This window comes from Phoxinus phoxinus (genome assembly GCF_949152265.1).
Source record: "Phoxinus phoxinus genome assembly, chromosome: 25".
Taxonomy (NCBI): Eukaryota; Metazoa; Chordata; class Actinopteri; order Cypriniformes; family Leuciscidae; genus Phoxinus; species Phoxinus phoxinus.
In genome coordinates, this window is record NC_136900.1 from 14,291,465 (window position 1) to 14,302,830 (window position 11,366).

The window sequence follows — 11,366 nt, forward strand, 5'->3', positions numbered from 1 at the left end:
TTAAAATTAATATAATAATATAATAAAACAAAGTTTATAAAAGGCAAGAACATCTGTCAACTCCGCCCCCGCATCGTAACGTCAGCGAACCCTCGCTATGGAAACCAAATTGCGTGACGTAAACAAGCAGAAGGTTTTTACGTTGCTGGCAATTGATTAATCTTCGCTTTAAACATTGTAATTCAAGAACGAACGGGGAAGATATTATATGTATTGAACTGTAAGTATACTGATACTGCTTTCTAATAACGAATGTTACAGTACTGTAAAATAACGAATATACATTAATCATTTGTAGTTTAGAAGTTGTATGTACAGTAACAGTTAACGTTAGTAACGTTATATCTCTCAATGTGTGTTTGACTTGTTGTGTTAGATGGAGGTGTTACCGGAGGCAGATTGTGAAGAGGACGCTACTATAACAGATGATGAAGAGGGTGTTCGAGAATTGAAGAGCGGGCTGTCTAACATACGAATAACCCCCACAGTTACACACATGTGAGGTTACTAAAGTTCAAAAACATGTGGTAAACTCTTGTTAAAGCAATGAGCAGTGTTTCTCCATAGGAGTTCCTCCCACAGGTACACGGTGGATGTTTACAACGGCCTTAATCATTAGCCACAAACATGGGTGGCATATTATCGGGTCACGCATGTGGGGTAGTAGACCAAGGTCAAACACCTCCAAATTTTTACCTTTACACAACTATAGGGTACATATTTAGTGTACAGAGACAAAGTAAAGAGTAAGTTGACGTTAAAACCCACACACCACGGCCTCAATCTATAGTGGACTGTATTAACCTTAAAAGGAAGAATGTCATGAAGCTGGTCAAGAAAAGGCCCTGGTCAGGGTTATAGCTAACGTTAACTAAATCTAAAACCATAAAAACATTTTCGCTACCTGAAATAAAATAACCATTAACTCAAATTAAATAAATGATTTAAAAAAAACATACCAACCTTGAACTTATTTTATTTCAGCAAGTTGCCAACATTTCTCATTTTCATTTACCGGTAATTTAACTTGATGGACTAAAATACAAAACACCTTAAACTTTTTTATCAAGTTCCTCAAACCATTCCTCAACAATGTCTGCAGTGGCCACTGCAAGAGGCCACTTCCACCAGGGAACACCAACAATGTTTAGGTAGGTGACACGTTAAATTCACATCCACATGAATGGCTGGACCCAATGTATCCCAGCAGAACATTTCCCAGAACATCACAGTCCCTCCACCGGCTTGTCCTCGTCCCACAGTGCATCCTGGTGCCATCACTTCCCCAGGTAAACGTTGCACACGTACACGGCCGTCCACGTGATGTAAAAGAAAACGGGACTCATAGGATCAGGTGACCTTCTTCCACTGCTCCAAGGTCCAGTTCTGACTCTCTATTGTCGGCACTTTTGACGGTGGACAGGGGTCATCATAAGCTCTCTGATTGGTCTGCAGCTACTCAGCCCCATACGCAGCAGGGTGCGATGCACAGTGTGTTGTGTGACACATCCTTCCCATAACTACCATTACAATTTTGTTTGACTGTGTGCCACAGTAGACCTTCTGTTGGCTAGGACCAGACCCTTGTGCATTGATGAGCCTTGGGCGCATGACACCCTGTCGCCGGTTTGTGGTTTGTCCCTCCTCAGACCTCTGTTGGTAAATTCTCACCACTACTGACCGGGAGCAACCCACAAGCCTTGCCTTTTCAGAGATACTTTGACCCAGTCGCCTTGCCATAAAAATGTCACAGTCACTCAGATCTTTATTCCTGCCCATTTCTCCAGCATCCAACACTGATTACGAAAACTGATTGTTTGCTTTCCATCTACTGGAAACCTTAATATGTGGCCTTGTTAGGAGATGATGATATACATTACATCCAAGTGATGCACATCATTTTAAGAGTAAAACAACAATGAAACATCTTTTCTATTCGTTGGTCTTTATTCTTTACTGTTTCAGAGCAAAGCCAAGACCTCAAGTGGACCTTTCCAAATGTCCATCCTCATACAAGGAGAACTCCTCACAGGAGAAGCTCATGCTTGCGATGGCTGAAAACTTCCGTCAGCAGTATGCTCTTTTATACCCTGATAACAAAGCGCTTCTTCTGTGCCCTGTAAATGAGTGCGGCGTTCAGGTGCGTACTGCAAATACACTTTCCAGACATGGCGACATTACCACACATGACTTGAATACTCTTTTGTTTTCATGATGTTTTCTTATTTCACTGTACTTTACATCAACAGAAATTTGTAAGCACCACCTTGCGAAGCACATTGCTGCCGTATCCTGAGCTGTACGACTGGAAAGGATGTGCCAGTTTTGTGTCTGATTATCTCTCGTTGGAGCTCTTGGATCCACCATTTGAACTTGTGAGAATTTCCGACTGTTTCCCTATTAATTGCGTTTAGCTTGATCTAACTTGACTTATGAGGGTTGTTTTCGTCTTTTGGACTCAAAAACATGTTTTTTATTTCATTTCTGTTCTATTTAGCCCAAGCAGCTGTCATCGCCCACCTGGGTTCTGCAGACTCAGAGAGGCACATGTTTTGATTTCTCCAGTGTGCTGTGTAGCCTGTTGTTGGGTGCAGGATACAAGGCTTACTGCGTCAGTGGGTACGCTACTAAAGAGATGTGTCTTCTCGATCAGTCACGGCAAGAATGTCCCTTACTGCAGACTCAAATCCAAGTAAGTACGGAGTTAAAACCATACACTAGATCACACATTGCATGTAAAGCAAGTTTTATGGCATGTAAATTTAAACAAGTCATCACTCAGTCAGTTTGTTTGATCATTTATATGTGATGATGACTTTAAAATGGATTTTCAACCTCTTTCAGGTCCCTTGGCGGATAGATATACAGAGCAGAAACTTAACTAAAAATAAAATAACTTATTTTTTCAGCTAGTTGCCAATGCAACATTTCTCATTTTATTGTATGTACTTGATGTACTAAATAACTAAAAATAAAATAAAAACACTATAGACATTTAAAAAAAATAAAAGACAAAAACAACAAAATTACTAAAACTTTAAAATGAAAAATATACCAAAAACAATGCAAAATATTAATAAAACGTATAATAATATCTCAATGATACTAAAATAAATAACACTTATAGAGAGCAGGAAAGTTTACAGTGTAGTTTGAGCAGGCTCTCTGAAGTATGTCCACAGATACCTTAGAGGTTGTTGACCATTTCTTGAATACCAAAGCTTCAACACCAATTTCCTGAAGTGGTCGTATTGAAATCAGTTACTTCTGAAAACCTAAACTGGATGAATTCATGTTATGGATAATTTTGTATGATCTGCTCAGGGGAAAACAGAGGAACCGAAGAAGACATTGAGGAAATACTCTGTGAAACCCCCACGCGACTTGCACAGCTCCTTTGAAAAGCGTCAAGAGGAGAAACGGCACACAGAAGCTAAAGAAGCTGCACTGAAGGAACAACTGGAAGCGGAGAGACTTCAGAAGGTTGGACAGAGAATGGACAGAGAATGTTTCAGTGAAATTCAGTAGAGTTTTTGTTTTGCATTTTCACCGATTCCTTTTAAACAGGAGAAAGAACGTCCTCCACCCGACCCTCTTCTGGGCTTGAGAGTTCACAGCTGGGTTCTGGTGCTCTCAGGGAACCGGGAGGAACCTGAGAACTTCTTCATTGACCCTCTGACAGGCAAGAGCTACTCCACCACCAATGAGAACTTTCTGGGCATAGAGAGCGTCTGGAACCATCAAAACTACTGGGTCAACAAGCAAGACTGCACTTTTGGTTGTGGGGTCAGTATCTCTCAGTGTGGATGTGATATTAATGTGAGGATGACAAGCATTGGAAAGTTCACCGGGTCTGTTTGTGTCTGCAGGAGATGACCTTTGACATGGGCGATCTATCAAAGTGGGAGTATATGCTGTGTGGCCTAACTAGCCAATCTATGTCCAACATTTCTGAGCCAAAGACACTCCAAGAGGCAGAAGATGAGGAAGAAGTACAGAAAAACTGTTCTTTATTTCTAACTTTTTATTTAGTTTTGATCCCATTATTGATTTAAAGAGATAGTTCACCCAAAAATGAAAAATCTGTCATCATTTACATTTACTCACCCTCATGTTGATCCAAACCTGTATACATTTGTATACAGGTTTGTATACAACCTGTATACAAACCTGTATACAAACCTGTTCTGTTGAACACAAATATAGATGTTTTGAAGAATATTTGTAACCAAACAGTTGTTATACACCATTGACTTCCATAGTCTAAAGATATCAAGATATCTTCCTTTGTGTTCAACAGAACTGTATAAATGTATACAGGTTTGGAACAACTTGAGGGTGAGTAAATGATGACAGATTTTCATTTTTGGGGGAACTATCCCTTTAACTGTTGAAGGGCCCATTCCACACTAAACATGCTACGAGTCTATTACATCAGATGTAACCACTCATTATTCTTTTTATTCTCAAGGAGGAAATGGATGAGCTGAAAGTGTTTGAAATGCCTCCATCTTGGGTGACTAAAATAGATATTTCACCCCCAGGTCAAGTTCTCACTCTCACACACAGCCTTTCATCCCTTATCCACTATCTCTTGAGGTAAATGAATCATCAATGTTCTGTTTTTATTTTGTATCTTTATAGATATGGAAATGCGTTTTCCAGGGGGTATGAAGGTTGTCCAGTACAGGAAAGCCAAGCTGGAGAAGTTTGCCCCTTACCTTCTGAAAGACGGTCTTGTGACCAAACTCAGCATTTATAAAGACCTTGATTGTAAGACCTTTGCAGATGCTTTTGTTTTCAACATAAAAAACATACCTCGTCATGTTGATCGTTAAAGGCATAGTTCACCCGAAACAGAAATAATGGCTAAATAAATCAAATGTATTAATAATGCTTTATTATTATTATTTAAATATAATTAACAATAATTAAAAGTATACATTTTCATTTATTATTTATAAGCATGTTCATTTTGCCTTTAACCTGTGTGTTGACATGTTAAGTATAAATTCTGACTTTGTCACTTTTCTGAATAAAAATGATTTATTTGCATGTTATTTTAGCATTTAGCTTGTGTGTTAACAGTCACATTTTTTTTCAGGCACACAACCCAGCACTATTAAGGAATGGTTCAGTCACCGAGGTGACTGTCTTGACGAGAGAGAACTTCACACAGACAGCAATGTGACATCTGAGCATTTCAGGCCTGGAAGAAGGGATGCTCTCAGATGTAATCCAACACACATTTTCTATATATTACCGATGTCAGTAAGCATGACTCGTTTCATTATTGATGACTCGTCAACTTTAATCATACCAGTTTTGCTCAAATTGTGTTAGGGCTCTTGGGGTTTGGGGTACTGCTCAACAACAAAAAAATCACAAAAAAAAACAAGCCTGGCATTTTAAAAATGTAATTTTGTTTAGGCCACAGGTACGTCACTTTAGTTCCTGAGACGGAGCGTCAGATGGACTTTTATAGTCATACTCGCACTGACGGTCTAGCCAGAAGACTCGAGGAGCCTTTCGAAATGACCGAAACCTTTGAAGATCGGACTGACTTCCTCTTTTATCGACACGTTGTTTACGGAAAGCAAGTCAAAGTGATTTGGGCTGGAGAGGCTTTTGAACAACGGCCTCTAAGGGTAATGCTCTCTCAACAAACAGGCTTGACTTTTAATCTTTAAGCAGTTTAACCTTATATCATCTAGCTGGTATAACATTAACCAACAGTATACTAAAAGCTACACATTTTGCTTATTTTTTGGGGGGTCTCCAACAGAGGGTGGAGGAGCGGTTCCACAGAGATCCTTCCAAGCCGGCAAGTAAAGATGTGGCTGAACGGGTCTTTATGATGTCTGACAGACGGATCCAGGTGACCTATCATCTAGAGGAGGACAGGATCATCCCAGCTTGGCTCAACTTCATGAAACCCAAAGAAGCGGCTGACTCGCAGAAAGCACAAGCTTTTACTCCACAGATGGTTTCTGGCTTTCAGGTCTGATCTCACACTTAAAGAATTACTTTTGTCAGTTCCATGATCAAAGTAATACAACAGTGTTTTATTGAAGAAGAAAAAAACAGATCATACAAAACATACAAGAAACAAAGACAGTGCTTTGAGAAAAATCTCAATCCTTTTTATGATAAAGTCAACGGTTTGAGAATAAAATCACGTTACAAAAATAAAGTGGTAATATTTTATGAGAATAAAGTTAAAATTACGAGAGTTAGTCATAGCGATATGAGACTAAAATCGTAAGGGACTGTTCGTTATTTATTTAAGGGGCCACCGGAGGAGTTTTGAGATCTATAGTCAAAAAAGACTTGACCCTCCCTTCGCCAGCAATACATTTTTCTATGACCCTCCAAAATGATTGTGAAAAAAGGCATGACCCTCCCCGATCATTTATTGATTACTTCTGTACTGGTTTGCGCTTGGCAAAGATGTTCAGATATCTCTATGCCTAGACCTACACCAAACGTTCATTAAAAGACTCCTGCACACCCGCATTTTTCAATCTGGCGCAGCGCTGACTCGCGATAGGTAGAAACTGCATGATTTGATTGGTTAAACATGAGGATTATCCGACTGGCATCGCCGCTTACTCTAACGTTAACCTAGATAATTGTTCGCTGTTCTTAGGCGCATAACCAAGTGTGTGTGCGGAGTGTGTAGCGCGCACTGCATGACATGGAGGCGGCGAGGCGCCGATGCGATTTGCATTTTCCTATCAACAGTGGAAACAACTTAAAATACTCTATTTCTGGCCATACAGAAAAGAATAATGTTTTATTCTTATTAAACTTATTCTAAATAATGTTTAATTGTTGTATTGTGTTGTATCTTCTGTTATAAAGATTGACATTTCGTTAATTAAAAAAATGAGCACATAAAAAGACCAGGTATAAATGCCCTCCGAAACGGCTAGTCCCTTTCGCCAATGTTATATACCCTAACACATCCTGTGTAAAAAAAAAACTTTGTTACCTTAAACCCAGACTTCTTAGCTCATGGTCTCATGTGCTCATAATCTCATGTCCAACATTATTTCTATCTAGACAGAACACTGTCATGTCAGCAAAAGTTTCCTGCTACAGATCTCGTGTGCTGATCGAAACTGCGCACACACATATTGTCAGCCTTCACATGACTCAGAGAACATTTCGTTCCTGAAAGTTTGTCCTTTTTGCTTATATGATTATATTCTTTTAAATGCTCATGAGTAAAAATGAATCTTCAACGTTAATAAAAGTTGTACCCATACAAAAGCAAAAGAAACACATCTAAATGTAAAATTTCCATAACAGCCCCCAGTGTTGGTTCGTCTCTGTCTTGCGATGAATAAGGGGCTGTTTACATGGCTGTTTACACCTGGCCCCTTCATGCGTGTTCTGTGATGGGATAGCTATCCGATCGTGAAAAGACCAGGTATAAATGCCCTCCGAAACGCATTCGAGACGGATTTGAATCCGATCGCTCAAACCACTTCAGGGGAGGTTTGGGCCACATTCCCGACAAAACTGGACATGTGTAAATGCCTTTGGTTGTGGAAACCACATATGTAAATTGTACTCCTCCCAAAAAATGCAATAAAATAAAAATAAACCTGAGAGCGTGTTATAGGCTATATGTCATGTTATAGCCAGACATGACGACGCTACTGCAACACGCATCACTGCAGATGAGCCAACGTGCAAACTATTTGAAGAATTGAAGATAGGATTTAAAATCCGTTTTGCAAAAACGCATTTATGCGACCACACCAGGTGCAAATGGAATCGTTTTGATAAATCAGATAGCTATCCGATCTGAGAAAACGCATGAAGTGGCCAGGTGTAAACAGCCCCAATGTAGCACGCGTCATTTGTGTTTGTTTTCAGACATGATAGCCTAACAGTCGTTTTATACTTGTGCTTATGCGATATCACAATTTTTGATCGTGGATGATGTAATATCTCCACGATCTGCTTTTGAAGAAATATGGTAGCCTATCGTGCTACAGCGCACATCTATCAACTGCAGTTCTGGCCTCAGTCCCAAACTCGACGTAGGCTACATATCACATGCAGCGGTAGAGTTACACTCACAGGACACTGCTTGTGATTCGCAATCACAAAAGTTTATTATTTGCTCGTGGTAAACATTTCATTGACGTTCTGTTCTGACATGATGTACTTTTTCTGAGCGCGTGCGCACTGTCACACAGCGCCAAACTGGACTTGACCTTTCCATCTTTCGCGTCTGATTTTTGTTGGGTCAGACCCATCTGCTAGCTATGGGGGGACCGAGACAGAGAGCTACATGGAAAAATATGCACAAAACAAGCCACTTTGAAAGTTTGTTGTTTTCATGAATACAAAAGTTGGGTGACCCTCCCCCTAGACTAAAAAAAGTTGGATGACCCTCCCCTCAACAAAGAATAAAAAGGCATGACCCTCCCCTATTTTCCTCCGGTGGCCCATTCCATAAATACCGAACGGTCCCTAATGTAAAATGAATAGAATATTAATTATATAGAAAATGGAAAAGCGACTAGACATTTCTATTTCTGTCAAGTCACAATGTATAATTCCACCCACAGTAAACTCTCTTTGGTCCAAATCTGACTCTAAATAACTGAATTTTATAGAAATCTTTGACTCCAAATTCTGTTCACTGAAGAAAAAGTAAAAAAAAAAGAGTAAATGATAGAATTGTAATTTTTGGATGAACTGTCCAACACAGTCTCATGACAATTCTTAACTATTTTACGCTGGCTGGTGACAAACTGGTGGCAAATTCATATGATCTCATTCATACAATCTCGTTTTGTATGATCACGTTTCTACGCTTTTCCTATGACCTGCTAATTTATCACTAAGAGTTAGATTTAGGTGTGGTTTATTACAAATAGTACTCTTTTCTGTGAATCCAATTATATGTACGATCTCATTCATACGATCTTGTTTGTACGTTTTCATATGACCAGCTATTTCGTCGCTGAGGGTTAGGTTTAGGGGTGTAGTTTATTACAAATAGTATGCTTTTCTACGAATCCAATTATATGAATTTGTACGAACTTGCAACTTTGTAAAATACTTACATTTTCTCTTGTGATCAGGCTGGAACTGTCTTTTTAAGCATAACATGTTCTGATTTACTGTGATTTTGTCATGTCACAGCATTTTCGCAGCAGATGCTTGTCACGAGAACTTCAATACCAATATTATGGTTCATATTTTGTTGTCTTTGTGTTCACGGCTTGTTCCATTTTGCATGTTCAGGTAGATCGTTCTGCGAAACCCTACAAGAACTTGCAGTTGTATGAAATGCTTGTGGAATTGATGAAAGACGAGGAGAACGTTGAACTTCGGATCAGAGATTCGGAAAAAGCGGTATTAAAGTTCACAAGCACCACGACAAATGTTTTTGTTTAGCTGATCATATTGACGTTAGCTTGTGTGTTTCAGGTAAAGTCCATTCTTTCTTTGAGAAAAAAGGAGGAAAGTAATACTGATCTGCTGATCTCTATATACAACACTATGAGGAACAAGATGGCCCATTGGCACATGGAAGAAAAGGTGAACCAAGGCTTTAAACGGGCAACCACTTTCATCGCACTGATCCAAACTACCACCTACCTCTGGTTCCTTTCGCTCCTCAGGAACGTATGGCTAAAGAAAAGAAGCAGCGGCAGAAAGAGAAAGAGCTGGACCTGTTGGCTCCTTTCCAGGCCCGACTGGGACAAACAGAAGCCCTCACGGACCAGGAAGCACTTCAGTTGAAGACAGACTGTCTGACTGAGTTTAAAGAGCTGCTTAATAACAAAACCAGCCGTATCAAGAGAAGAATCGAAAAGGCAAGCTTGTTCAGTCAAGCACCTTCTTAAAATACTGCATAAATTCATAATTGCATTCAAACATAAAACAGCTAGCTAGCCGTTTCAATCTGATTGGCTGAATTTGAAAGATGTTTTTTTTTTAATGTTGAATAGATAAATCGCCACTTTAAGGGATGGAAACACTGTTCACCGTTTCTTTCTGGCTAAGCGGGCCAAAATACACTTCTAGTGAATTGAAATCATCTCAAACTTCTTTGTTCAGGAGATGGAGGAGTTGCAGAAGAAGCAGCAGTGGTACCAGAAGAGCCAGCTCACCTTGACCGCTAAGGACGAGGACGATTACCACGCCTACTGCTCTGAAGCCATGTTCTGGATCCACATCCTCAAAATGAGACTCAGGCGGTACGCATCTCAAATCATTTGTCGAATTCTGTTATGACAACTTTTTGGAGTATCTCAGTCGCTAATTAATTTGGAGGCTTATGGGCAGATCTTCACTTGTTCATTGGCTTTGCGAGCAAGCACGTTGGTACATTTTGCTTTAATAACAGTAAATCTGTATGTTGTTTTTGTAGACACATATAGAGGGGACCTCAGAGGCATCTGGCCCTGGAGGAGAATCTAAAAAGACATCCAAAGTTGGCCAGTCACTCATTGTGACACAAGACAAGTGCATCCTAGCGGTCTACCACACAATCTACACAATTATATTACTATCTGGGACACTCTATCTTTCAGGATATATCTCTAACCGTCACATATGACCTCAATAAAATGTTCTGTTGCATCATTTGAGAGGTTATTTTCCTTTTGACAAATGTCGAGACAACAACTGATAAACAATCAGAAGTTGTTCAAGGTCACGTGGCTAAGTCACAATTATACACTAGTTCAAAAGTTTGGGGTCAGTGAGATTTTTTTTTATGGTTTTGAAATAAGTCTCTTATGCTCACCAAGGCTGCATTTGCATGATCAAAAATACAGTAAAAACAAATTTTGAGATATTTATAGGGGTGGTATAATGCCCCTTTTTGCAAGATGTAAAATAAGTCTCTGTTGTCCCCAGTGTGTATGTGAAGTTAACTCAAAATACCCCACAGATCATTTTTTACATGTTAACATCGTAAATTCTTTAGTGTCACATGATCCTTCTGAAATAATTTTAATATGCTGATTTGCTGCTCAAGAATTACCAATGTTGAAAACAGTTGTGCTGCTTAATGTGTGTGTGGATAGTATACCATGATAAACTTAAAGGAGGAAAAAAAGACCACACTTATTTGAATAAGTTTTGTAACAATGTGAATGTCTTTACTGTTGCTATTGATAATTTGAATGCACCCTTGCTGAATTTTTTTCTTTCAATCTTTTAGGGCTGTGTAATAAAATACCATTCAATATAGACTGCTTTACATAAATCTATATTGTAATAGTATTGTGCATTGCATAGCCCTACATAATCCTTTGAAGAAAAAAAAAAATCAGAAGAACATTGTATAGTTTGTTAAATTATATATAAAAAAAATCTTTATTGCCATT

The 11,366-nt window shown here is 39.1% G+C and overlaps 1 protein-coding gene across 1 annotated transcript; it reads left to right on the forward strand.

Annotated features, from left to right (window-relative positions):
- The first annotated feature begins 66 nt into the window (after positions 1 to 66).
- ccdc135 (coiled-coil domain containing 135) lies at positions 67 to 11,109 on the forward strand. The gene is made up of 18 exons (XM_079604557.1): positions 67 to 220; positions 377 to 498; positions 1,966 to 2,140; positions 2,250 to 2,375; positions 2,498 to 2,692; positions 3,325 to 3,483; positions 3,568 to 3,786; positions 3,870 to 3,992; positions 4,472 to 4,544; positions 4,645 to 4,773; positions 5,105 to 5,233; positions 5,431 to 5,648; positions 5,786 to 6,001; positions 9,271 to 9,381; positions 9,457 to 9,567; positions 9,651 to 9,845; positions 10,090 to 10,229; positions 10,403 to 11,109. The coding sequence occupies exons 2-18, from the start codon at positions 377 to 379 to the stop codon at positions 10,410 to 10,412; spliced, it is 2,451 nt and encodes an 816-aa protein (XP_079460683.1). The 5' UTR covers positions 67 to 220; the 3' UTR covers positions 10,413 to 11,109.
- Positions 11,110 to 11,366: the final 257 nt, after the last annotated feature.